The following is a 27,063-nucleotide window of genomic DNA, read 5'->3' on the forward strand; positions in this document are numbered from 1 at the left end:
TGCAGGGCACCACCCCTTCAGGGGAAAACGCTCTGCGGTGAGGAGGTTTCTGGATCTTGTAGTTCTCCAGACTCCGCCCCGCTCGTCATCCTCCGGCACGCACGCTCAAGGAATCATCCTCGCCCATTGAGGAGGGTGAAATTCAGACTGAGTTTGGGGAGGAGGAAGACAATTCTTCCCAGAAGCCACTGCGACCCGGGTGGGCTAACTCCCCCGGAGAATTGTGGGGCGGGTAGCCTCGCTTCTCTTGGAGGCCAATGGAATGGAGAGGATTGAGGACTACATGTTCCGGCATGCCCCGCGACGTCCCCCACCTTCTTCCCCCGGCCCCGGCTGCGGCCCCGGCCCCAGCCCATGCTCGTTGGTGGCGGCGGCGGAGGCTCGGGGCGCGCGGAGCCTGCAGTCACGGTGGCGCCCGCGGGGACGGAGGAGGGAATGAGTGAGGAGGAGCAGGGTTCCGGGATCATCACAAGCTACGGACTCCCCAGGTGAGTTGTCCAACTCACACTGACCCCTGCAGGGCGGAGGCCGCAGTGCGGGAGCGGGGCGGAGCGCGTAGACCCAGCATGCACCGGGCTTTGGGAGGCTGGGGCTGGGGGTTGGGGGTGGGGAGGGGTGGTTAGCCCAGGCACCGGGACGGGACGGGGCTATTCCCAGCAGCCACCGCGGCACTGGCTGCTCTGTTCCCACCATGCACCACGCTAGAGGCTACTAACGGCCCACCATGCACTTGGGTGGAGGCTACCCAGTTTTTAGTGTTTACTTGATTCCCAGAATGCACCGAGGCAGGGCCCCCCCTTTGTTGATTGCATGCTCTAGGGTTGTGGTCACTGAGTTTCCCAACATGCACTTGGTCAGAGGACACTGCTTCTATTACGTACGAGGATGCTGGACCCTGGAGCATTGGTCATAAGCCCCCCATTCTTCACAACCAAAAATGTGCCCTGGTTGTGGTCATCGTGCCCCTCGTAGCATCCTCCGGCCTCCCTCCCTGTCTCTGAACTAAGGCAGGAGCTGACCCCAACCATCTCCACTCCCCATCCACCCTAGCCCTCTCCCCCTGGGTCCCAGCAGGCAGCGCCCATCAGTGGGGGGCCGTGGGGGGCCGTGATGCAGGTCTGTGTACCTCCCCCTAGTATAGAGCAAATGCTGGCGGCCAGTCCTGGCAAGACCCCAATCAGCCTTCTGCAGGAGTATGGGACCAGAATAGGGAAGACTCCCGTGTACGACCTCCTCAAAGCCGAGGGCCAAGCCCACCAGCCCAATTTCACCTTCCGAGTCACCGTCGGTGACACCAGCTGCACTGGTGAGGGGGCGTCGGGTGCCCTGGCCAGGGGTGCGTGTTCTCAGGACCTCCACAGGTCTTCACCTTGGGGGGAGGGGCCTTTACTTTCCTCCAAGGTTGGGGGGGGGCAGGAGTTGGAGTGGTGAAAGGAGCAGGGAACTAGACTTCTTCAGCTGGGAGGGGGTGGGGGGCTGAACCTCAGGTGTCTCTGACAATTGGCCAGGCTTCATTTCTCTCGAGGATAAAACAAGAGAATGTGGGATTTAGACCAAAAATACCTCCTTCCTCTTGGTAGAGGTGGTCGTCTGCCCCAGATGGGCGGAATGCTGTCAGACACAGCTGTTACCTTGTTTTGCTTAAGTTTACTTTTTTAGTATAAGGAAGGGTTCTTTTGGGGAAAGGGCACTGGAAAATGACAGGTCTTTTAAAAGCAACAGTGACTTATTTTTGAAGTTCTGTATGAAGGATTGAGAGTAGATTGTGAGACGCTAGAGCAGATTAACTAAGAGACCACAGGGGAGTGTCTGTATGGAATGGTTTGATTCTAGTTCTGCATGGTGGCAGGGGGCTGGGGCTCAGGGCTCTCCCTGCTCTTGTGTAACCTGCACCCCCTCTCCCAGGTCAGGGCCCCAGCAAGAAAGCTGCCAAGCACAAAGCAGCCGAGGTGGCCCTCAAACACTTGAAGGGAGGAAACATGTTGGAGCCGCTTCTGGAAGATGGAAGGTGAGGTGTTCCAAGCAATTCCTGAGCCCTTGGAAAAGCCGTCCTGCCCATTAAGATGCAGCTTGATGATCTCTCCCACTAGTTGGTATGGGTCAGCCAATAGCCGAGTCCCCTCCCGGGGCAGCTGCTTAGTGGCCCTGCCAAGGATTCCTGGGGTGTTCAGACCCTCATTTAGCCTTGAAACTGGAGGTCCTAGTCTAATGGGGGAGAGCTTCCAAACTAAACTCCCTTTTCCGACTGTTTAGACAGCGAAGGAATCAGGACAGTGATCAGTCACACTTGCCTGAGCCGAACCCCTGTGGAGGGGCCCTTGTTGTGTCGTTTTTTCAATTGCATCTGACTCTTTGTGATCCCATTTGGGGTTTTCTTGGCAGAGATACCGGTGTGGTTTGCCATTTCCTTTTAAGGTCATTTTACATATGAGGAAACTGAGGCAAACAGGGCTAAGGAGTTCAGGATCACACAGCTGGCAAGGGTCTGAGACAGGATTTGATCTCATGAAGATGAGTCTTCCTGACTCCAGGCCTGGCACTCTATCCTCTGTACCACCTAGCTACTCATGGGGTGGGGGTGGGGCCCTTCAAGAGGGTTGATCCCCATGGAACCTCTGCCTGTCCAGTACTCCCCTTTCTCTTTCCAGCCTAAATACCTCTAAAAATGCTAAATCCTAACTCTTTCCAACATTCCAAATACCTCCTTTTGTCTCTTCGGGTAGAAAAACTTTGGGCTGGGAAGGAATTTGGGGTTCTTCCCAGCTGGTGAGAAGACAGTGCAGGATGTGAATCAGCAGGCCCCCTGCCCCTTGGGAAGTTCCCTTCTTTCCTCCGAATCCCTGCCAGCTGCTGCTGCTATCCCCGTTGCTGTGCTTGCTCTACATGTTCAACATGGCTCCAAGGAGTAAAGAGAGGGACAAGTGGTTTCCCTCCAGTCTTGGGCCAGTTCTTTTCCAAGCCTTCTCTGCTAACGGCCAGACAGTGTTAGTAGGACCCTGGGGGGCAGAGTGGTACAACTGATACCAGCAGGTGGGGTTGGGGGCAGGAGGATTTTCATGTGTCTGGTGGAAATGGGATGTTTCAGAGCATTTTCTCATTTTCTATTCTTTGGGAATAGAGATGGTTCCTACCCGTGTTTGACCTGGGGCAGATGGTGCTTCAGGCATGTTAACACACAGACCTTTCTCCTCTCTGTGGTCAGAATGGGTTCCATATTCTCAAAACTACAGTTTGAAGACCTTGGAAATAGCTGTTTCACCGAGAGCCTACATGAGCTTTCACTCATGATGTGGGAGGGAGTCCCTGTTTCTCAGGGTGGGAAGCCTGTTGTCGGCAGCAGGGCCTATGGCCGGATGTTTGAAAGGACTTCCTGCCCATGGGGGCTGAGAGAGGCTGGAATTGGGCTACGGAGAGGAAGGAGGCTTGGATTAGGGACCAGAGACTGTGCTAGAGGAGAATTAGTCGAAGGGGCCTGGGACGTTTAGTCTGGAAAAAGAGGGTGTTGTGTGGAAGGAGGAGGATGTTCCTGAGACTCGTTCTGTGTGGCCCCTGACAGTGCATGCACAGGGTAGAAATGGCAGAGAGCTTTCTGATTCCCAGAAGGGAGAGCTTCCTTGGGGCTCAGTGGGGCTCCCTTCAGACAGAGGCTGGATTCCCCCACATCTGGGCTGACGGGGGCTTCTTGTCAGCTTCCCGTCGTTCTGTCCAGCTTGGAGGGCTGTTTCACCCCTGAGATTCTGGGCAGCCTTGTTTCGGACTTGAGCTCCACCTGTGTCTGTCTGTCTTAGGAGCCCCCCAGTGGAGGTCAAGGCGCCTGTTTCTCCTCAGCAGTCTGAATGTAACCCTGTAGGGGCTTTACAGGTACGGTCTGCTCTGCACTGAGCCTCAGTCAGCTCCTTCCTGGGTGACTGGGAGTGGGGCGGTGGTTCCCCGTACCTTGGTGTTTCAAGGCAACGTTGCAACCTGGTACCCACAGCAGGGGAGGGGCAGCTTCTTCATTGGCATCATCCTGCCATCTCAATCTCCTCTCTCCACACTGCTCCCAGGAGCTGGTGGTACAGAAGGGCTGGCGGCTGCCCGAGTACACCGTGACCCAGGAGTCGGGCCCAGCACACCGAAAGGAATTCACCATGACCTGCCGGGTGGAGCGTTTCATCGAGATTGGTGATTCACCAGGGCCGGGGGGCCCCATACTTCTCACCACCCTGGCTCTGACTTCTCTGCCCTCTTGCTTCCTCCTACCTTGCTTTCCCCCGTGGCTTAGTTTGTGTGGCTTCCCCCGCCTCCATACCCCACAGATGTTACTACTGTCCCACCTCCTCTTCCCTTCTTTAAGTCATCTCTTAACTGCTCTCCTAACTCTGTCCCAGCTTCTTTTGTCACCCACTTCCCAGATCTCCTTTCCATTTTTCTGGTCCCTGGCCTGCAGGCCCTGAGCTGAGATGCTAGCTCCTCTCTCCATCTTCATCTCCACCCCCATCAGTAATCTTGGAGGAGAAGGTGCCTGGGGATCCACCCTGTTTTTCTCAACACACCACGGGTGCGAGGTATTGGGAGGACTAGGGATGGTAGACCTGGATGCCACTCTTACCTCCCTTCCCCCAGGCAGTGGCACCTCCAAGAAACTGGCCAAGCGCAATGCAGCAGCCAAGATGCTATTGAGGGTGCACACTGTGCCCCTGGACCCCAGGGACGGCCCCGAGGCTGAGCCCGACGATGACCACTTCTCCATCGTGAGTGTCTGCTGTACACGGCCCACAGGCCCCCCCCAGTCCTCTCCTCTGCCCCCCCCCCCTCCCCCAGGAGCCTTAGGAGGCCACTCGGCCTGCCTCCCTGGCCTTAGGCCTGTTGCCCAAGCACTTTTTTGACAGCAGGTGGGGCAGCTCCAGCGGGCCCCATGCCTTGCCCGGGGCCTGATGCGCTGTCACGCCCCTTGTAAGGACTGGAGCTGACCCAGGCCACTTGGCTTTGTCCAGTATTCCTGGTTAAAGGGCGATTGGGAGCGTTTGTGGTTCTCCCCGCATGGTCAGACATGGGTCTGCTTGCCGGGTTCCCCCGTTACACGGCTGCAGAGCAGGGCGGCGGTGGGGGCAGGCTGGGGGCAGTTGTAAGTTGCAGCAGGGACGCCCAGGACCGGGCCCAGGCCTCCTCCGTGACTCGCCCTCCTCCGTCCGGCAGGGCATCGGCTCCCGCATGGACGGCCTTAGGGGCCGTAGCCCGGGTTGCACCTGGGACTCTCTCCGCAATTCGGCCGGGGAGAAGATCCTGTCCCTCCGGAGCTGCCCCCTTGGCTCTCTGGGCCCGGGCTGCTGCAGCGTCCTCAGCGAGCTTTCTGAGGAACAAGCCTTCCACGTCAGCTACCTGGACATCGGTATGGAGGGGTCGGGCTGGGGGCGGGGCGCGGGGCTGGAGCCAAACCGTGATGGGCCCGGGGGACAAGGGGAGGAGCAGTGTGAGGAGGTGGGTGGTTCCCCTCTGCCTCCCTTCTCTCTCCCTCCTCAGATGAGCTGAGTTTAAGTGGGCTCTGTCAGTGCCTGGTGGAACTGTCTACACAGCCAGCCACGGTGTGCCATGGCTCGGCGCCCACCCGGGAAGCCGCCCGAGGGGAGGCAGCCCGCCACGCTCTGCAGTACCTCAAGATCATGGCTGGGGGCAAGTGAATGCTCCCGGCGGCCAGACTCTGGCCGCCGTGGGCTCTGTCTCCGCCCTGCGCCCTCTGCCGGCTCGGCCCCTCTGCGGTTCGGGGGCTGGTGGTCCAGCTCTGGTGCCTGGGAGAGGTACCTTTTCTACCTCTGTTACAGACTGCCTGCCTTGAGGCCTGGGGACAGGGGCACCCAAGGGCCCGGGCCTTTCTCCGAATTCCTGATCATGTTACTTAGGAAACTGTGTGATTGGGGGAGAGGCCCTTCCTATTCCTCAGAATAAACACGGCTCTCTGACTGCTTTGCTAATTCTGGTGGTGTCTCTGTCTCTCCGAGGAGGGAGGCGGCGGCTTTATTTGCTCTCGGTTGCCCTGCTCTGCCTCCTTTTCCCCTTTCCTTGTTTTCCCCTCTTCTGCTTCACTTCTCCATCTTTTCAGAAGTTGGGCAGGGGTATTGTCAGCCCATCTCATGGCTGGGGGGATAGTTGCTTTAATCTAAGGAGAGGCTATTGTTGGGGTAATGGGGAAGGGGACACTTCCCAACCCCCAAAGCCAAAAACAGACATAGACAACACATCTGGTTGTAAGATGCTTTTATTAGGACAAATGGCGTGTTCTGCATGCAAGAACAAGTCTGTTTAGGGCACCATCACTTTTTCCCAAAGCGCTGTGGGGCAGCCAGGCTCCAGAACAGAGGATTAGGTCCCTCCCCAGCCTGGGCACTAAGCCACTGTCTGCCAGGGCTCCTCCGGGCATCTCGGCCAAACCTGTGGAGATAGCTGTCTTGAGCGAGGCACCCATGTTCCTTGCCTCACATTTCCTTCCTTCCCAAGCCCCCCTCCCAAGCCCCCGATCTGTCCAGCTGTCTCCTTTTGGACTCTCACCTCTGGGGCTGGAACAGAAAGGCTGGGCTCCGGCCAGGTCTCTTCATGGCCTGTAGCAGGGACTGCAGGAGAGACGCAGGTGTCTGGGCATCCAGTCTAGCAGGGGGTCCATTCTCTTCCTCCTACAGCCCAGTGGGCAGCAGGGATTGGGACACATGAAGGAACCAGGGCTGAGAAAAGCTGACTCATGCATAAGGGCTGGGGAGAGTCTTCCTCAGGAGACTGGTCTGGATTCCGGGTGGAATGTTAAGGGGGTGATCATGAGAATGCCCTCCCTGCTTCTGGAGAACTAGCATGGTTGAAGATTGGAACTCAGACCTGAAGCCCCTCATGCCTGCTTTTGCCTTAGGGCAGACAGCTGATGGGGAGAAACTTGGATGATGGAGGTTCACTTACCATGAAAATATGGTCCCTGACTCCCCCATTGGTACTCCCTGGTCCTTCCGCTTGGCCCCTGCCCACTGCTACCACCAGCAGCAGCACAGCCAGTCGCCCGGAATCCATGTTGGCTTCTCTCCTGCCTGTCTGCCACACCCGACTTTTATACCTGCTGTCCCCCGAAGATGAGGTGGGAGGGTGGGGGCTGAGCTGGCAGCGGAAATGCTCAGCCCCATTAAGGGCCGCCTGGGATCCCCTCCCATGACACTCCTGGGACTTCTAGCTCTCAGCCCCAGGCCCTCAGCCCCTAAGCCTGGAGCTCTTGACTTTATTAAACACTTAAATCTTGTCTCCAGAGCTTAAGAAACTCATTAATTGCAGGCATTTTGTCAAAGTCTGGCCATTCCTCAACAGGTTGGAGAGCTCTGACTGGCTGTCTGCTCCCCACCCCCTATATCCTCACCTCCAAGAGGCATTCAGGGAGAAACCGAAAGGTGGGGGAGGTCCTGCCTTGGAAGAACTAGGAATGGAGGGTATGATTTGGAAAAGGGAGGAGTAGCACTGGGGCAGGGAACAAAGTCCTAACCATCGATGGTGGGGAGACCCCCTTCCCCCTTCATTTTAACTGAATTGAAGACAGGGGGCTGGATTTAATGACCTTCTGGGGCCTCCTCTTAAATCAGCACTCTGACCCCCAGGAGGGGATGAAGAGGGATTGAAGGTGAGGAGATCTGGGCCCCAGGCTCCCCCATGGTAGCTTTTCTCCTTCCCTTCTGGCTTGGGGTTGGAAGTAGAGATGGAGAATCTAGGAGTCAGGATGACAGGATCCCCTTACGCTCTGATGGCTTCCCTCAAGGGAATCTAATGCTTTGGGATGGCCAGTGGATGGGAAAGCATGGTTTAGGAGACTGCATTTGGGGGATGTAGTCCATCCAGTTGTCGGATTCTGTTGAAGAGTCCTATAACCTAGTGCTTCCACCCATCTCTGAGCACAGGTGGAGTGCTGCTGCCACCCAGTGGCTGCTGTCTCTCATTGCTCAAGCTAGCTCATCTGGATTTTTTTGCATCCTTGTGTGTGTGATTCCTGCTCATCCATTTTTGTAAAATCCCAATGTACCCGAAGGCTTTTCAGGTTTTCTCCCCTTTTTAAAAAACACATTTGGGGGCAGCTAGGTGACTCAGTGGATAGAGTACCAGCCCTGGTTTCAGAAGGACCTGAGTTCAAATCCAGCCTCAGACCCTTGACACTTACTAGCTGTGTGACCCTGGGCAAGTCACTTAACCCCAATTGCCTCACCAAAAGGAAAAAGAAAAAAATACATTTGGTAGATGCCATCCATCTACTAATTCTTGTTCTTGCTAGTTGACTGGCTTACATTTTTTTTTTCGATGGTGTCATATATAATTTCTTAAGAATGTCATGGTTTTGATGGAAGAGGGTCTCCAAATCCAGGAAAAAAAAAAAAAAAGGAACTGTGGAATATGGATGCTGATTGAACCATACTATTTCTTTTGTTTTTAGTGCTGGGGTTTTTTTTTTGGGGGGGGGAGTTTCCTTTTTGCTCTGATTCTTCTCTTATAACATGACTAATGCAGAAATGTTTAATGTTATTGTACATATAAAAACTGTATCAGATTACCTGCTGTCTTGGGGAGGAGGGAAGGGGAGGGAGAAAAATTTGAAATTGGAAATCTTATAAAAACAAATGTTGAAAACTGTCTCTACATGTAACTGGAAAATAATAAAATACTTTTATTTTTAAAAAACGTCTTGGTTTGCATATGCCAACCATACTTCTTTCCATTGCCCATTGGGTCACCTGAAAACATTTACATGGCATTTATAGAATTCAGCTCTGGGGGAGGCCTGAAAGTTGGTGTGAAAGTTGGAATCCTTTCTTTCCAAGGTTGAGGCAGGACTTCCAAGGACTGTCCTTGGCTACAATGTCCTGGTTAGTTAGACCCTCTGGCTCACAAACAGGGGATTGAGAATAACCTTTCCTACTCCTAAGGGAAGGTAACTCTTCAGGCACTAAAATACTCTGAGTGGGTTCTTGCCTCACACCTCAGTTTTATCTGCGACATTTAAAAACTCATTCCCTTTTATTCTGGTCTCCGGTGGAGGCAGGAAGAAACAAGGTCTATAAAGTCTCTCCCTCTCGTGTCCCTGGGCTCTAAAATCTCTCAGCCTTGCATTGTGACAAGCTGAATCAGTTTCTTAGATTAAGTAGGGATCTCCTAGGGGCAGCTAGGTGGCACAGTGGATAGAGCACCGGCTCTGGAGTCAGGAGTACCTGAGTTCAAATCCGGCCTCAGTCATTTAACACTTACTAGCTGTGTGACCCCAGGCAAGTCACTTAACCCCAATTGCCTCACCAAAAAATTAAAAAGAAGGGATCTCCTAGCTTATCCAGTTCAGTCTCTTCATTTACAGGAAGGAGTCTGAGGCCCAGTATAATCAGACACCTGTCCGAGGCCACACAGGTGTGGAGTGAGGATATATTCTGTACACCCCTACATAGGTCCACACTGTCTCCCCTATAGAACATACAATCTATCTTCTGAAGAGCAAGGATTCTTCTTTCTTTACATTCCCAGGCCCCAGCCCAGTGCTATACGGCACCCACTTATTAAATGTTCTCTTTGTTGAACCTTTTCTGTGGTTGTGGTTCCTGAGCTCATCACCTTCACTAAGCTGAAAGCTGAGGACATTCTGATGTCTACACCCTAGCTGAGTCTTTTTGGGGGGTGGCTGCTAGCCAGCAGGGCAATGAAAAGATGGGCACCCATTGACATTGCTGGTTAGCCCCTTCTTCCTCTGGTTTGCAGTTCAGATGATTGGGAAACTCCATGGAGAATGATCACTCTCATGAGGTCCATGTGGCACCTCCAGTCTCAATTCTGGTCATCCACCCCTCCCACTGCCTGCCATGCTGCTTCCTTTGTTGCATAAATAAGTCACCTCCTCTGCACTCCATTTCCTGGTCTGCAAACTGGGGAACGTAATCGCTTCTTCTTCTCCCCTCAGGGACGGGATGAGAGAACACGGACACAAAGTGCTTTCCAGTCGCAGAAAAGCACGGCAGACATTGAAATGATTTTACCTGGCTATTAAAGCAGCAACAGAACACACACGATCATTTCTCTTGTTAATAGTTTAATGTTATATTTGCAGCATTAAATAAGGCACAATATATGTGGGGGAGGGAGGGACAATGGCTAGGAGGAAACAGCTAGGAGGCAAAGGAGAGGAAACTCAGGGAGAGCGGAGTCAAGTCCTTGCCCAGTCCCCTTCCTGGGAATTTGTGAGAGCCTGCTCACAGGGCATTTCTGTCATGCAGATTTAGAGAATGGAGGGGAGGGAGAAGGGAAGAAATCTCTTTGTAATAAAATAGCTGGCAGCACAACCCACCCCCTGGCAGCTCACTTCTGAGGGTAGGGAAACCTGGAAACAGAGAAGAGCCCCTTGTCTAGGGAGAGGGGGTTGGATGGGAAGGTAAGGTTACATGTCAAGGATATATAGATGTACGGAGATATAGTCACTAGATATGCACTGCTTCCTTTTAGAGACCCAACATCATGACATTGCCATTTCTCTCTTCCACGGCAGGCGCTAGAGCTCCCCTACCCCCCCCCCCCCCCGCCCACAAGACTCAGGCTGTTTTCTGTGTCCTGGAGAGACACAGGATGATGGCCCACCTGGCCCTAACTAAACATCATGGAGGGGAGGAGACACCTATCTTCCCAAACCACCTTCTTTCTACCTGAGGTTTTTTTGGAGTGAAAATGTCACAGTTGGGGGGGGAGGGGGCGTGAGGAACAAGGGGAAGTATTTAACACACACCAACAAAGAGGTCAAAGTCCCCTTATGGTAAAGCCAATTAACGGGCTGCTCCTGACCATCCTCTCCCTGTAGCTCACAGCAAGTGACTGATAAGGCACCAGGGGACCCTTCTGTGCTCCCTCAGCCCAGCCCTGAAGCTGGGGTAAGGCCCTGTGATGGCCCCATTCTGAGACCAGGATCTTCAAAAAAAAGCCCAAACGGCAGAGCAACCCAAGGTAGAAATGGGGGCTGGCTGACGTCCACTCAACCTCCTGGTCTGTCTGGGGGAGGGAGAGGAAGGAGAGGAGCTAGGAAAGAAAATCTCAAAAATAAAAACAAAAACCCCCAAAAGAAAAAAGAGCCGCTCTTGCCTGGCCGGGGGCTCTTCTCCAGCTTCCCGTCCCATCCCCCACGTGTTCTCGGACACAAAAGAAGTCCAAAAAGAGTGGCAAGCACATCAACAGAGGCGTATGTATGCAATACAGAAGGCTGAATTCTAAACAGTCAGGTTATGAGGTTAAAAAACAAAGATAACATTTCCATCTGGGGTATACAATGTACATTATTAATAGAGAATTATTGCAAGCTTGGGCTGAGGGGGTCAGAGGCACTCCCAAATCGGGCTGCTTCCTGGGAGGGCCTCTGTCCCAAAGCGGGGCCAAGAGAAGAGTATAGAGGACCTGTGAAGCCCCAGGAGGAAGAATTCAGTATGGGTGGAAGTAGGGAACTGATGTCTGTCTGTGTCTGTGGAGTCGGGATGGGTTATATCGAGGAAGGGCCCCCTCCCAGGAATGAGCGGACTAGAAGGGCAGGAAGGCATGGAGCTGGGCAGCAGTGAATGCTGGGAGGAGGAACCAAGAGGGAGAGTTCATGCAGAATAGGACCAGAGTGGGCTGGCACCACCTGATCCCATCCCAAGGTATGCCTAGTGGTTAGAGCCAAAGAGTGAAAAGTTGAGTGTTTGGGGTTAAGGGACTGTGGGGTTGGTCAGAGAAGCCAAGGTAACCTCTGGGGACACAAATCAGGCAGAAGATGAGGTGCGGTGCAGACAATCAGATGCTGCTCCTGCTGCATGTCTTAAGACTCAAGTTGTCAGGGCAGTAGGTGGCTCAGTGGATAAAGCACTGGCCCTGGAGTCAGGAGGACCTGAGTTCAAATCCAGCCTCAGCCACTTGACACTTACTAGCTGTGTGACCCTGGGCAATTCATTTAACCCCAATTGTCTCATCAAAAAAAAAAAAAAGACTCAAGTTGTTTGTGTGACACATGGTACAAGAGCAAGGGCATTCCTGCTGCTGCTTCTGGTGGGAGCCACTCTCCAAGGCTCTTCTCTTCCTCCACACAGGCCAAGGAGGCTGTGTCTGGGTGCTGTGGCACTGTGGTTTTTGGAGCTCCAGGAGCTAGGCTTGCTAAGTGGGGGCTCTTCCTTCACACACCTGTTCTGCTAGGGAGCTCTGCCCCTTCTCAGGTCTCAGGCCCCCACAGGCCAAGAGAAAGGCTCTCATTCTGCCGTGGCTGGGGTGCTCACCACGCTGGTCCTGTCAGTTACCACCCCTGGGGCTCTCGTGTGGAGGGGCACTCTGCACGGAGGAGTGAGAAAGGGAGGAGGAAGAACCTGAGTGCCTACAATTGTGATGTTCCCTACTCTGCGAATGCTTTCCTTGAGCGGATGAGTACAGGCACACCAGGATTTGGGAATGGGCCTGGGGGAAGAGAGGGCCAATAATCTACCCCCAAACCCACCTCCAAGATGGAGACAGAAGGGCAGGAGCTGCACCCTTTTCTTTGGTAAAAGGAGGTGGCTGCCCAACAGACACCTGAGCTTGGGAAAACCCTCAAGTTTAAAAGCATTTGATTTGGGAAGCCGGACAGCTCTGTGGAGCTCCCTAGGAGCCATAAAGGCAGCAGGGTTTCGAGCATGGCCCTCAGTGCTAAGCTAAGAATAAAAACGGGCCCTAAAGCACTTGCCAAAGGATGCTGAAGGCATGTGCCGGCTCTGAGTGTCTGAGGAAGGCCGGCCCGGCAGAGCTGAGGAGCTGAGGCTGGGAATGATCCTGGCTGCAGATGTGACGCCTGCAGCTCTCTGAGTCATCCCAGGGACCGTCCTTGACCCCAAGGAGGAAGAGAAAGGGACTTCTTTCTCTTCCTCAGCTCCACAGTGTGTTAGCTTTCTCAGCTTTGGGCCTGAAAAACATCTGGGTAAGTTCAAAAAAGAGCCGACAGCAGCCCTGGGCCTGAGGCCTGGCTTAGGTGTTATCGGGGGAGAAAGAAGCATGAAGCGGGATCCTAGCTCTCCGTGGCAACTCCTTCTGGAAGACAAGGTGAGAGAGGGAGCTCGCCCTTCTCCAGGGCTCTGGTGACTCAGGCAGCCAGCAGCAGGCAGCTCCAGGACCGCCAGAGGCCTTCCCCATGGGTAATGCCTTTAGCCCTGCCACAAAATTGCATAGTTAGTTCCGGGAAAACCAGAAGTCACGCAGGAGGCTGGGACAGGGAGAGGGCGGCTCCTGGCACTCTCTCTCTACCGGAGGAAGGCTGAGGTTTCCTTCCGAGCCAACATTTCACTGTACCCAAGGGAGCTCACATCATGTCCTGGCCTCTCAGGCCTCAGGAGCCCGGGGACTCTGGGTCCCAGGTGAGGGAAGGCAGCGAGAGCTGGGCGATAACCGCAGAAGTGGGGGAAGGAGAGCTGGCCTGGGAAGATGGTGGGGGAAGGAGAAGGAAGAGCCTGAGGGGGACAGGTTCTTCTAAATGTAAAGATTGGGCTGAGGAACAATTTAGGAAACGTAAGTTTCTGTAAACATACCACCCAGCCTTGGTGCTGGGCTGCTTTGATCTGCAGACTGATGGAAGGAGAGCTAAGAGAGAAGTGTGGCGAGGGGAAGAAACCAGCAGAGGCACAGATGTGCACACGCACGCTGGCCAGGTAACTGCTGCAAAAGGCAGAGAAACCACCGTCTTAAGGACTTTGTGGAAGAAGCCTGACATGGCATTTCCTGTAGACATACACGGCTCCATCGCGTCCCAACAGTCTGAGCTGAGGTATGGGGAAGAAAACCCAGAAGTCAGGTGAGGCTTAACAATTTAAGGCCACAAAACGAGGTTGCCGAGGCGTATTGGAGAAATGGAGGAGAGCCCACTTGGGCAACCCAAGATTCTTAATATTGAAATAGGAGAACTGGTGATGGTGGGAGGAGGATAATGCTGGTGGCTTTGGGGGACCAAGCCAGGCTCTGAGGGCAGAGAGGGTATGGGCACGGGAGCTGGATGGGACAGCACACTCCAGTTGGACCCTCCCCATGCTCTCCAGGCAGCCTGACACGAGCACGCTGCCTAGCCTTGCAAAGGTGACGGCTACAGTTTGGCAGAGGGGAAGAGAGCAGAGAAACTCTCTTGATCCGCTGGCAGACAGGTTAGTGTTAAAACAGGTGGGCATGTGGACAGTACAGGGGGCTTGGAGAGGTGTTATTTCCACCACTGAGGAAGACCTTTTGCAATGGGGGATGAGAACCCACCTTGGGGTGTGAGGTGGGAGTGATCGGATGCTTTGGGGCTGGCAGGCCCTTAGAGTACACAGGTCAGATGTGTAGGACCTATGTAGGTGAATAGCTCCATAACTGTCCTTTACTCACTTAAAACACAATTTCTCCCCTGCCATCCCATGTGCAAGGCAGGTAGGAGGAGAAGGGATGTTGTCTCTCTCAGCTTTTGGGAGGGCGAGCTCTGGCCAGGGACTTCTCCACTGGGGGAGGCATCATCTGCCCGCAGACTGGGACTGTGGGGTCATGATCACATGCGCCTGTATGGGCATGCTCAGTTCTGTCCTTTGGCTGGCCATCTGAGTGAGGACTGATGTGGCGACGGCTTCGGCGGCGGAGCGGACGCTGAGGCCATTGCTAGCAGCTGTTGCAGAGCTGTGCTGGATCACCGGGGCTGGGGAACCTGTTGGCTCTGAGCTCTCCTTGGGGCTTTCTGCTGGGAGGAAAAGGGGGCAGGGGAGCCAAGGAAAAGAACTGAAATTAGAACAGATGCCACCCAGACACAAAGGGCTAGCCCAAAGAAGTCAGATAAAATGGAAAGTCTAACAAGGACAGAGACAAATATGCCACTGCCTAGGGTATGATTCTGAAAGCCTAAAACCCACTGCTTCATTGGGTCTATTACCATCTGAGAAGAAAGCCATAGAAGGCCCCCTATCCTTAGCTGGAGTGAAGCTGGGAAAATATAAACAGGGTACAAACCAATATGGATGCTCTGTTCTAGTCAAGCTTATTTGATCTCTATTCCCAACCAGGCAGATGGTGGGGGAGAGTGGAGAGAGCAATGGGTCTGAACTCAGGAAGACCTGAGTTTAACTCCAGCCACAGACTCTTACTGGCTGTGTGACCCTGGCCACGTCACTTTACCTCTGTTTGCCTCAATTTCTTCATCTGTAAAATGGGGATAATTATAGCACCTACCCCACCAGGTTTGTCATGTAGATCAAATGAGATGATAAAGTGCTTTGTAAAACTTCAAGTGCTACGTAAGTGTTGGCTGTTACTGTGATTAACGAGTTGTTACCCCTCCTGTTGTTGTTGTTGTTGTTTTTAGTGAGGCAGTGGGGGTTAAGTGACTTGCCCAGGGTCACACAGCTAGTAAGTGTCAAGTGTCTGAGGCTAGATTTGAACTCAGGTCCTCCTGACTCTAAGGCTGGTGCTCTATCCACTGCGCTGCCTAGCTGCCCCCCAAAGTTATTTTAAAACAAAGACATCCTTTAGGAAACTTTTGATGACTGACTCCAGCCTATCTCTGACCATTTCTCTACTCGTTATGTTCTCTGAACACTCAAATATCTACTGAGGACTAGGGAAACCTGAGAAATCATTGGACCACAAGTTGATGACAGCACCTACTCAAGAACCAGTCAACATGACCAAGTTTCTTTTTAATAAGTAAAAGACCTATTAAGATTCCCTTCATTAATTAGCCAATTATTAGAGGTAAATATTGATTAACTGCTTGGGCAGCTCTACTTTAAAGGGTTATGATAAAGCAGAGATTATTTACATTGTTTTGGCTGAAAAAGCATCCTTGGCTGTATGAGCATTTCATTGCAGGATTCTATGTGAAGTGTGAAAAGCTGTTTCATACTCTGACAATACTCAATACTCATACTCAACAACAGGGGAGTGTGACTACAAAGAAATTTGATAAAAGTTTCATGAAATGATGCAAAAAAACCAAAAAGAGTCAAACCAAAGGAACTCCATGCTTAACCCCACCCAGGGGATGGGCCCTGTCCTGTAATCCCCTTCCTCTGTTAAGGCCAATACTTTTTGCAACTCTGAGTCTCAGAGAGCTGCTGAAAGGCTTAAGAAGTTAAGAGAAGTCCTGCCCAGGGTCACCCGGCCAGGGTATGTCAGAGGGAGGACTAGAACATAAACTTTTCTGGTCTAAGGCCACTAAACCATGCTGCCTCCACAGAGAACTTCAGTCATATAAGGAAAGTCAAATGAAAAGGAAAGAATCTTGCTGGGGTTTTATATGCTGAAATTTCTTTTTCTTTCTTTTGCAGGGCAATGAAGGTTAAGTGACTTGCCCAGGGTCACACAGCTAGGAAGTCTCAAGTGTCTGAGGTTGGATTTGAATTCAGATCCTCCTGAATCCAGGGCCGGTATTTTATCCACTGTGCCACCTAGCTGCCCCTGCTGAAATTAATTTCAATGTAAACAGCTGTACTAAAGTTTAACGTTCAGTTCTACATTAAATTTTTTTTTTTTTTGGTTGCGGGACAATGGGGGTTAAGTGACTTGCCCTGGGTCACACAGCTAGTGTCAAGTGTCTGAGGCCGGATTTGAACTCAGGTACTCCTGAATCCAGGGCCGGTGCTTTATCCACTGTGCCACCTAGCTGCCCCCGTTAATTATTAATAAAACTTTTTTTCTTTTACAGACAAGAAAATCACTCTGAAATTATCCAGAGTTCTGACCAGTCATGAGTTCAGAAAACTAATGATGAAGTAGGTTTCTCACCCTCTTGGCAGAGAAGTGATGGAGTAGGTGTGCAGAATCGGCTATCCATTTCCAGACTTGGTCAGCATTGCTCTGTTTTGCTTAACTATATTTGTTTGCTAGATGAGAGGATTTTTATTTGAAGAGGAAGTGCATTAGTGGGCAGTTAGAGAGCAACCAAAAAAAAAAAAACCTAAAAAAACACAAAACCTCCAAACACAAAAAATCCAGAAAAGAGCAAGGGAACTGAAAAAAACAAAAACAAAAACAAAAAACAAGTTCATAAGGGAGACAAACAGGGCAATTTGTTACCACCTTGTTGAATTTTAAGATACACTTAAAAACCAACATGTATAATACTTAAGATTCAGATTAATTTTTTGTACCTTGGGCAAATCACTTAAACTTGATGGGCCTCACTTTCCTCAACTGTAAAAAGGGGGGTTTGGATTAGATGGCCTGAGGGTCCAACAAACTTTTGATCATGATCTTGTTTGTTATTTTTTTGGTTTTGGTTTTTTTTTTTTTGCAGGCAATGGGGGTTAAGTGACTTGCCCAGGGTCACACAGCTAGTAAGTGTCAAGTGTCTGAGGCCGGATTTGAACTGAGGTACTCCTGAATCCAGGGCCAGTGCTTTAACCACTGCACCATCTAGCTGCCCCCCATGATCTTGTAAAATGCCTGTGTTTGCCAATGATGATTAAGTTCATAATAAAAATGTTAAATTTAAAGTAAAAAGAGACTTTTGTTATATATTGATACTAATAGTTTTCTATGGGAACACATCTTAAAAATTTTGATGGAAGTTAATCAGAAAAGATAATTCATTGTGTCAGTTTTCAAAATGTATCAAATATTTTATCCAACTTTTCCAGAATGTATCTGATAAAATTGATAAAGTGAGGCCAATGTGTATATTATTTGTACTTCTTCAATCTCCTTTTGATTATCTAATACACATTTTAAAGCTCAGACTGCTTTCTTTCTGTCCTACAAATGCTACTAATGACCTCCCTCCTCAGTTTGGATAAAGGGTACATTCATGGGCCACAAACAAATTTTATTATCAGAATAAGCAAAACAAAGAGGAAGGCAGATCATGTGGACTGACATCACCAAGATTTACAAATACATGTGCCTTTCCTCTTCTTTGCCTCTTAAATCGTCTATGCCATGAATCCCCTCCATGATTTCCTTCCATGTATCCAAGGATCTGGTGATGGGTTCTCCTTCCACTCAGATAAACCTCCCATGACTTTTTTTTTTTTTTTGTGGGGCAATGAGGGTTAAGTGACTTGCTCAGGGTCACACAGCTAGTAAATATCAAGTGTCTGAGGTCGTATTTGAACTCAGGTCCTCCTGAATTCAAGGCCGGTGCTTTATCTACTGCTCCACCTAACTGCCCCCCCCCCCCCCCCCCCCCCCCCCCGCCGCCGCTAACGCCATGACTTCTGAGGACTTTCTTTCATTAACTGCTAGACCTCACTTCCCCCAGCCCTCTCAGATGCCTGGTGACCAACCTTCTGGGCAAGGACTTCTCCACACTCAGCAAGGGGCTGTTTTTCTTTCTAGCTTGGTGGCACCTGCTACAACTTATACTCTGCTGGCATACCCTCCAACAACCCACAGCCAGCACCACCCACCCTGCACAGGGCACCAAAGCAGAGCTGGAGTGGAAGCCTCTTCCATTCTTGTAGGATGTAGAGGAAGTAAAGTTCAACTGAATACTAACCCTTTTTAATGCAGATCCTGTCTCTAAATAGGGTATTAAAAAGGGAACTTTTAAATGGTTTCTTTCCCCTTCTTCAATTGCCTGCCCAGCCCTCCCTTCCACGTTAAGGAGTTATGATTTACTGACCTTCCCTGTGTAGGGAAGATGTGGGCCTTGTCTACTCACCAAGGTACCCTTGGGTCTTCTTCTGTAGTGCAGTGACTGGGCAGTCTTTGTGCGCTAACAGCAGCTGTTTTAACTGGGCTACCTCATTGCGCAGTAATGTGACTTCATTCTGGACGCAGAGAGGGAAGAAGAGATTACATCAGGGAGAATCCCCGCTCTGTGCTTTTGGGACCATAAACACAGGGTTCTGGGAGTAGGGACTGACATACAAATGAATCCAGGAAAATACACCCAGGAAAGGCATATTCTTCCTTTACCAGGAAAGACTCTAAAGCCAGCAATGTCTTTCAGAAAGCCATGTTCTGGGTGGTCATGGAATTTAAAGATGTTCCCATAGTAAATATGAAGGAAGTAGACACTTATAGTAACATTCTGTAGTTTACAGAAAACACGACCAAAGTGTGAAAAAGGAGCAATGGTCAAGAGAGGCCACTCTCATTAGCCATGGCCACTGAGATAAGAGAAAATGGTATCATTTTAGTTTTGTTTTAAACTTTTCAATGGGAAGTCAAACCTCTCGGTTTTTGAAACACCGACCACCTTTACTCAGGGGAACACCTTTTTGCTCCATGTTTACAGCTAGGATACGGTAGATTACAAAATGAAAGGGACATCTAGGGCCCATATTTTGCTGGATTGAATAATCCATTTAGTCTGGTTCCTTACACACTGGACTCTGGCAAATGCACAGGTTGAGGAACTTTTTACTAATTTCTTACAGGAAAGGACACATCACCAACCTTGTGGTCTGGTATATCCTGTAAATCTCTCTAGCTGTATTTGAAACCATTCCCGCCCCCCCCCCCGCCCCCCACTCCCCTCTCCCCAGGACAAACCGTTATCCTCCACACAACACTGCACTAACTCAATTTCCTAGTCTCCAGATTCAGTCATCATCTGGGCTTACTCACACTCAGCTGGATGTTCTGGGATGTGAGTTCCTCTGCCTTCTTCTCCAGGGAGGACACCCAGAGTTTGCGCTTCTGCCGGCATCGAGAGGCTGCTGCGCGGTTGCGTTCTAGGAAACGCTGTCGCCTTTCATCGGGATCCTCATCCACTGTGCGCCGCCTCCGCCCCCCAGTACTTGGGGTGGGTTGTGCCGGGGAGACCTGTTGTCCAAGAAGAGACATGCTGCTGAAGGAGACCCCGGTCCCTTCTGGTGCTTTTCAACACTGGGGATATGGTAGAGAAGAGGTGCCCCAGACCAAATGGTCTGAAATCAGAAAGGGACAAGGATGAATGTAGGATTCTATTGCTCTGCCTTCCCAACAGTCTGAGAAGTCTGCGGGGTAGGTAGGTACTTAAAATATTTTTATACGAAAAGTACCGAGACTGTCAAAGAGAAATAAGAGATGGTCTATGCTCTCAAGGAACTTACAATGTAGAAAATCAGGAGTTAGAAACAGAGAGATTATAAACTGTTATGCAACTTCTATGGGGAAAAGCACAACACTGATACCTTTGGGGGGATGGGAGAGCATGAGAAACACACAAAAGGAATTGGAGAACCAAAGACTGGGATTAACAACAGACACTTGTCAACTGCACCTGTCCCTTCAGCAAGGAGATAATTCTGTTGATTCAATTTCCAGCGCTAATTCTAGGAGTATAATCTGGTCTATTCTTTATACTGATTGTCAATTATTGATTCTCTGTTGCTAAATCTTCAATCCTGGAGTGGCTTCAACTTGTCCAGGACAAGTCATCTCAGGCTATTTAATCATCTGGATCCTTAGGGATGCACGGTAATCCTTTTATTAATCTCTTACCAATAATTCTCTTACATTTTTCCTAAAAAGGCTGCTCTAAACCTTTTCTTCACATTCTTCCCATCCCCACCTCCCTTCCCCTCCAATAATCTCAATATCAGGCCTTCCACTTTACTGTTGTCATCTGACTTTTGGTTATGTTTACCTACCACCTACCTACCCAGTGCATGGCACATAGGAGGTACTTGAAAATGCTTATTGAGGACTGACTTACCTCCTTCAACTCTCCTCACCTCAAAAACTGCTCTATGCTTTTCCTTCCCTTCACTGTTATCCTTTCTCTCAGAGGGGGTAAGACCAACCCCTTCAACCATGCTACCGAGCCCATTCCCTCCTACTTTTACTAGGGCCCCACCCTAGCAAGTAAATATCCTACCTCTGCCTCCAATCTCCAGTGCCTTCCTCCTGACTGGTCCCGTTCCTTCCCAAACCTGCTCTTTCCTCAGTCCCTAGATCCCTTCAGATTTCACATTGTTTAGTTATTTTTGGAGAGGAAGAAATGGTACAGTAAACTAGGACTTCAGTTAGAATCATGGGTCAGTCACTTAACCACTCCGAGTCTCGATTCCTCTTGCATATGAGAAAGGGGCTGCACTAGATGAACTCGACAATCATTGTATAATCTTGTGTAGTACAGCCGTCTTTATGGCTGCCTTCTCTCTCTACTAGGCTATAAGCAAGGACCATCTTAAGGGTTAGACCTTGCATCAACCCAAGTACCCAAATGCTTAACAAATATTTGTGGCATTGTTCTCCTAGCAGTCCATCAGCATCATTGTTTTATTTTCCTTCCTTTGCTCTCTCTCTCTCTCTCTTTTTTTTTTGTGGGGCAATGAGGGTTAAGTGACTTGCCTAGGGTCACACAGCTAGTAAGTGTCAAGCGTCTGAGGCTGAATTTGAACTCAGGTCCTCCTGAATCCAGGACTGGTGCTTTATCCACTGTGCCACCTAGCTGCCTCTTCCTTTGTTCTCTTGACTTAATAGTGAAGCATTTTAATGACATACTACAACCTACCCTTTAAAGACTTGCTTCCTTCTTTCTTGTCCTTCTGTTCTTCCTGTTCTGATTATCCTTAACCTTTAGTCACCTCCATCTTCCTTCTCTTCCTCTCATCCAGAGCTTCTTGTCCACAAGAAATTAACTTCCTATCACATGCCCCATAAACACTGTTCTAACCCTTCTAGGCTCAGCTCAACCCACAAGATTCACCACCTCCCCCAGCCAAAGACCTCTGGGGCCTTACGTGTGTGGTCATTTGCCCTCCTCACTTCAAATACCCATGTTCTGGCTTATTGTCCATACTTCTTCCTGTTAGTCTTATCAAGAAAGACGAGGAGGCTTACTTTGCCAACGCCTCTACTTGTGCCTTTGATCTCATCCCTTCCCATTTTTTCTCTAATCATGATAGCTAACATTTATACAGTGCTTTTACCACTACCACCATCCAAAGAAGAGCTGACATTTATATAACACTTTATTTTTCTTTTTAATTTTTTTTAGGGCAATGAGGGTTAAGTGACTTGCCCAGGATCACACAGCAAATGTCTGAGGCTGGATTTGAACTCAGGTCCTCCTGAATCCAGGGCCAGTGCTATCCACTGTGCCACTTAGCTGCCCCCATACAACACTTTAAAGTCTATAAAGCACTTTTTTTTTTTGTAAAGCACTTTCTATACATTATCTTATTTGAGTTTCCTAATGACCCTATGAGGTGGGCATTATTACCTCCATTTTACAGATGAGGGAAACAGAGGCTCAGAGAGATTAAATGACTTACCTAAGCAGCAGATATGAACCTCCACCAAAGCTTCTTAACTAGTACTCCATTCCCTCTGCCAAGCTAGCTATTCTACTAGTAAAGTTCAGAACCTCATGAGTTAGCTTTCTTCGCCTTGCTTCCCTCCCAGTAATATCAGGTGCATCCCTCCCTAGGCTTTCTCCTTTACTGCTCCCATGCTAGCACTGTTTCTCATCATCACTCACGTCTGTGCTTCACTGCAGTCTCTCCCACTGCTCCTAGTTCTGCCTTCTGGGATGAAGCAAGACAAGCTCAATCCCCAGCTGAGTGCTGCCTCTCTCCAGGCCTTTCTACTCTTTCCTTCCCTGGTTCCCATTCCGGCCTTCTTCAAGTCTGTTTGTCTGTGTCCCCTCCCTCCCTCCCAACATTTCTCTCTCTTCCTGTTTCAGCCTTGTCCCCCTTTCCCTGGGTTCTTTGCTTCTATCAGTGTGTCTCTGCCTCTTCTCTCCATTAGCAAATTCCTTTATTCCTGACTTCTTATCCACTCCATCCCCTACTGCCACACTAAGCTTTCTTCTTTATACCTCTGAGCATGTCACTGCACTGCTCAAAAAGTTCTTTTCTGCACTTTTGAGTCAATCAAATGAAAACTCCTTGGCCTGGCATTTCAAACCTTCCACGACTTGGCTCTAACATACTCCGGCCTCGTCTGCCATCACTTCCACTTTGTTGTCCAGGCACGGTCCAAGCTGCCCAGCTCACCAAACCAATCTGTGCTGGCTTCTGCCTCTATGGTTCCCTATTCCTGGAATGACTCACTTCATCTCCACCTGTTCAAAATCTGCCTGTTCCTTAAAGTCCAGTTCAAATCCCATCTTCTCCCACAGTCTTGCCTCATTCTCCTGCCTAGAATTAAGGCTTCCTACTCCATATACTTAGTACACTCATATATCAAATTCTTTTTTGCAAGAAGTGTACACTTACTCTCTAAGTTCCCTGAGAGCAGAGAAACTGTATTATTCATCTTTTTATCTTCAGATTTGAACACAGTGCTTGCTGTGCATATAGTACTAAGTGTGCTGAATTGAAATTTTCTCCTATTGGTTGCCTTTCAGTATGTACTTGTGGAATACACATTAATTTTCACAGGCATTTCAACCTGCTGAAGGAAAAAAAAGGTACACTTCTAATACCATGAAGCCCAAGAACAGCTGATCTAGTACACTTTACTATTTTCAAACAAAGAAAAAGATTCAAATGGAAAGGAGGAATCCAATACTTAACAGCTGGGAAGAAGGAGACATTCTGGTTGTTGCCTCTCTTGCCAGAATCCTTCCCGAGCGGCAGTCATCAGACTTGGAATCAGGAGAGAGCTGAGTTTAAATCACACAATTACTAGTAGTGTGACCATGATCAAGTCAAATCACTTAATCTCTTTGAGCCTGTTTCCTCATTTGTAAAAAAGGGAAAAATTAATACACTTATTCCTTACTTCACATGGCTGTCATGAAACTCAAATAAGGTGTTTTGCAAAACTTAAGGTGCCATATAAACACCCATTATGGTCCTCAATGAGTTGAATTCATTTCTCTTGGAGACCGGAGCCTCCCCTCCAGATTTTGCTCATATGTATACTTGGTTTTGCGGCATAGGAGAGAGAGTACTCATAGCTTACCCATCTTCTCAAAGGCAGCTCATTCCCTCCATTAGGGTTGGGAACAGAGAGAAAAGGAGGAGACTGACCACGAGGAATTAGTGCCAAAAGAAAACCATCATGTCTGATCGAGATGGGTCAGTGCCTTCAGGGGAGGGGCTGTTTTAATCTCTCTGGGGACTGGCACCAAAGGATGTGCTGGAAGGCGGGCAGGTTTAGTTCCCAGGAGAGCTCAAGGCCAGGTTTTCACCCTGTCGTCTTATAGTGCTTGGGCTGAAGGGCAGCATATGGCCACTTCATGTCTGGGCATGTGGTGGTAACTGACCTAACAGCTGGTGACTGGGAAATGGGAGGAAAAAGGGAAGAGGCGAGGCTGGGCAAAAAACGTACCATGAGAAAGCAGGCCCAGGCTGCCCCCTGTCTGATACAGAGTAACTGGAACCTGGCCTCCTTTCCACATCTAGAGATATCTCACTAAAGCTAAGGGTCTTCCTGGCTTTCCCACAAAACTGGGTCTTTATGCAAAAACAGCAGCAGCAGCAGCCACACCACGGTTATGCCTATGAGAGCAGTCTGGGTGGTGGGCACAGAAGATGGTACCCATTCTTCTCGGCTACTACTAAGAGTCATGGCCACAACTCAGAAGAAAGGAGAAAGGAAGGTGCCCAGAAATCTCAGGCTCTAGCTCCCTTTTGGTTTTTGTTTTTTTGCAGGGCAATGGGGGTTAAGTGATTTGCCTGGGGTCACATAGCTATTAAGTATCAAGTATCTGAGGCCAGATTTGAACTCAGGTGCTCCTGAATCCAGGGTCAGTGCTTTATCCACTGCGCCATCTAGCTGCCCTCAGGTTTTTGTTCTTTGGAAGAGCAAGTAGAGAAGGGGCAGCCTGTCCCCCCCACCCACCGATCCCAACTCCACCCTCCCCCTCCCCCGGCCTCTGTGCTCTTCAGAACCAGGGCCTGGCTACCTGTGGCTGAGCAGGGGATGGGGCATCAGGGTGCTGGGTGAGGATCTGGCTCTGCTCTGGGCGAGCAGTCACCATAGTGCTGGCAGTGCCCACCACCATTCCACAACCACCATTGATGGAAGAGACTTGGTGGGTCAGAGTGGCTTTTAGTCTCTGCAAAGGAAGATGAGAAAGAAATGACTGTGTGGTTTGTAGACGGGCTGGACTCTGAGTGAACAGTGACCTTAGAGAGAGCTAATGCTTCCTCAGAACACACACACCTGGACCCCCCAGCTCTCTGGCTCTCATCCTGGGCAACAGTCACAGGGCTCGGCCGAAAGCTCTTCTGTGGAACCTGGCCAGGCCCTGGGCATGGATCTGTTTACCACATGGCAAAGCTCCACTTCCCCCCTCCCCCCCACGGTCTGCCCATCGTCCATCTGTCATCCTGGAACTGAAACAGCCAGTGCTCCACTCGAACAGTCTGTGCTGCCTCTTCCCTTTGGCAGAGGCTGTGGACTAAGATCTTAGGGTAGGGAGAAGGTAGGAATATTGGTGTGGGGTCCTTTTGTCCAGACTTCCTGAAAAGCCTAAGCTTAAGTGAGCAAATGTGACTCCAGAGGACCCATGATGAAGCATGTGACATTTTTAGACATGGATAATGCAGGAATTGGTTTGGACTATTCCTTTGCTGAAACGGTTTTATTTTTGTTTTTCTAGGGAGGGGAGAGAAAAGAAATGTTTAATTTTTAAAAAACTCAATTTTAAAAAGAAAGAAAGCTAAGTTTAGAGCAAACACTCCAGAGGAGGCTGCTGCTACCTCTGGCTGTGATGTACTCACCATCTTGGCTTCTGAGGGCATGGGCAGGCCAGAAGGAGAGACTGAACCACTGCTGTTGACTGGTGGACCGGGGATACCAGGAATGTTGGGGACCATGGAGATGGGTCTGGCCAGCTGGATTGAGAAAGGAAAGAGAAAGCTTGTGATGGGGAGTCACTTCAAGATTACATTCTTTTGAGACTGTGACTTAGCAAGGCCTGTCCCGTACAATAACAAGTTCCTGGACATTCAGAAGGCAGCTGAAGGCAGGGACACCTGTGTCCTATGTCACAGGAGAGTCGGTCAACATTTATTAAGCACTCACTATGCCCCCTGAGCCAAGAGGAAGGGACACAAAGGCAAAAGCATAGTCCCTGTCCCCAGGGAAACTCTCCTTCTAATGGGGCCCCAAGATGTAAAAACTTGTACATCCCAAATACATATAGTCCAAGTGGAAGGTAATACACAAAGGACTCAGGAGCCTAATTCTTCAATGCTACATAAATTTTTATGTGCAAAACTGAGGCTACCTCCTGAACAATCTGATGGGTGAGGGAGAAGGTATTGAGTATAAGGAGTCAGCCATTCAGTGGGCTGGTGGTGCTGATGCCCAAATCAGAAGCCATCTGGCCAGGTGATCTTCTGTTTTGTCTCTTCTGATGATGGAAGCTGGCACGGGCTGGGAGGAGGAGGGGTGTATTGCTCATGTTCAAGTGAAAAAAAGTGAGCCTACAGGTGTTTAGGGCACACTTATGTCTGTGCGTGTGTGTGTAGGAAAAAGAGAAAGTGGGGAAACACAGGAGAGGAAGAGAGAGAGATTCTGAAGAGAAGGTTGGCACAGCAGCCACCTGCACCAGAGCTCACCGATATAACAGAAGGCATCTGTACTGGAGGCCCTGGCAGCACAGGCATGGTCTGTCCATTAGCAAGGTGCATGACGAGAGGGAGGGAGCCAGTGGGGGACCTGGAAAGGATGACACGGAATGGTTACAATATCAATCCCTTATGGGCATTACAGCTACGGTGCTTGGTAGCTTTGGGAAACCTTGGCACTCTGGTGGGGTGAGAGATGGGGCCCCAGCCACTCAGCCTGCTTGGTAGAGGCAGAAAAAAAATCTCAACACCTATACACCAAGCCTCACAAAACTGACTGAGATACACTACTTAGATAGCTCCGTATATCCTCCCCCCAGGAGCTTGATGCGATAAAGTCAGCTTTTTTATCCTTGTCCTATACAATCTGACTGGCCTTGGACAAGTAACTGGCACCAAAGTAATCATGTTCAACACTAAATGGAGCTGTGCCATCTGATGGCCAAGTCTGGTCTTGTCCCTCTTGGCCATCTCCATACCTTAATTTGTCCTTCCTTTTCCTTAACAGGCTCAGAAAACGACTGGCTATGAGTCTGATTTCCAATAACAACCTCAACTCCTGGATACCTAGAGATAGGATCTTATATTTTCTTATTAGGAAATTTGCAAGGCATTCTGGGGACAAAAGTAATCAAAAATAACAAAACCC

The 27,063-nt window shown here is 49.9% G+C and overlaps 3 protein-coding genes across 9 annotated transcripts in view; 1 reads left to right on the plus strand and 2 right to left on the minus strand.

Annotated features, from left to right (window-relative positions):
* The first annotated feature begins 53 nt into the window (after nucleotides 1–53).
* On the plus strand, nucleotides 54–5,951 carry TARBP2 (TARBP2 subunit of RISC loading complex). 3 transcript variants are annotated; one of them, XM_043965611.1, is made up of 8 exons: nucleotides 54–488; nucleotides 1,137–1,336; nucleotides 1,906–2,008; nucleotides 3,789–3,861; nucleotides 4,047–4,164; nucleotides 4,606–4,733; nucleotides 5,179–5,371; nucleotides 5,503–5,951. In XM_043965611.1, the coding sequence occupies exons 1-8, from the start codon at nucleotides 355–357 to the stop codon at nucleotides 5,658–5,660; spliced, it is 1,107 nt and encodes a 368-aa protein (XP_043821546.1). In that variant the 5' UTR covers nucleotides 54–354; the 3' UTR covers nucleotides 5,661–5,951. The 3 variants fall into 3 exon arrangements, with proteins under 3 accessions (XP_043821546.1, XP_043821547.1, XP_043821548.1); XM_043965612.1 differs by having other exon boundaries at nucleotides 64–488; nucleotides 1,137–1,306; XM_043965613.1 differs by having other exon boundaries at nucleotides 352–488; nucleotides 1,142–1,336.
* Nucleotides 5,952–6,273: 322 nt separating this feature from the next.
* Nucleotides 6,274–7,461, minus strand: NPFF (neuropeptide FF-amide peptide precursor). The gene is given in 4 exon segments (XM_043965614.1): nucleotides 6,274–6,408; nucleotides 6,526–6,647; nucleotides 6,922–7,085; nucleotides 7,088–7,461. Coding segments are annotated over 4 exon segments (483 nt in total). The 5' UTR covers nucleotides 7,167–7,461; the 3' UTR covers nucleotides 6,274–6,290.
* A 2,589-nt stretch (nucleotides 7,462–10,050) lies between these two features.
* The window catches only part of ATF7 (activating transcription factor 7), a 96,759-nt gene continuing 79,746 nt past the window's right edge, over nucleotides 10,051–27,063 (minus strand). For 3 of the 5 annotated variants that reach the window (XM_043965606.1, XM_043965607.1, XM_043965610.1), the window contains 6 exons: nucleotides 26,406–26,505; nucleotides 25,563–25,676; nucleotides 24,743–24,895; nucleotides 19,525–19,722; nucleotides 18,614–18,722; nucleotides 10,051–14,698 (listed from right to left, as the gene is read on the minus strand). In XM_043965606.1, the coding sequence (XP_043821541.1) occupies nucleotides 14,478–14,698; nucleotides 18,614–18,722; nucleotides 19,525–19,722; nucleotides 24,743–24,895; nucleotides 25,563–25,676; nucleotides 26,406–26,505 (895 nt within the window). In that variant the 3' untranslated portion in view covers nucleotides 10,051–14,477. Of the gene's footprint in view, nucleotides 14,699–16,737; nucleotides 16,836–18,613; nucleotides 18,723–19,524; nucleotides 19,723–24,742; nucleotides 24,896–25,562; nucleotides 25,677–26,405; nucleotides 26,506–27,063 lie in introns of all 5 variants that reach the window. The other 2 variants (XR_006353202.1, XM_043965609.1) reach the window with 2 other exon arrangements.

The sequence above is a fragment of the Dromiciops gliroides genome, chromosome 5 (genome assembly GCF_019393635.1).
Source record: "Dromiciops gliroides isolate mDroGli1 chromosome 5, mDroGli1.pri, whole genome shotgun sequence".
NCBI lineage: Eukaryota > Metazoa > Chordata > Mammalia > Microbiotheria > Microbiotheriidae > Dromiciops > Dromiciops gliroides.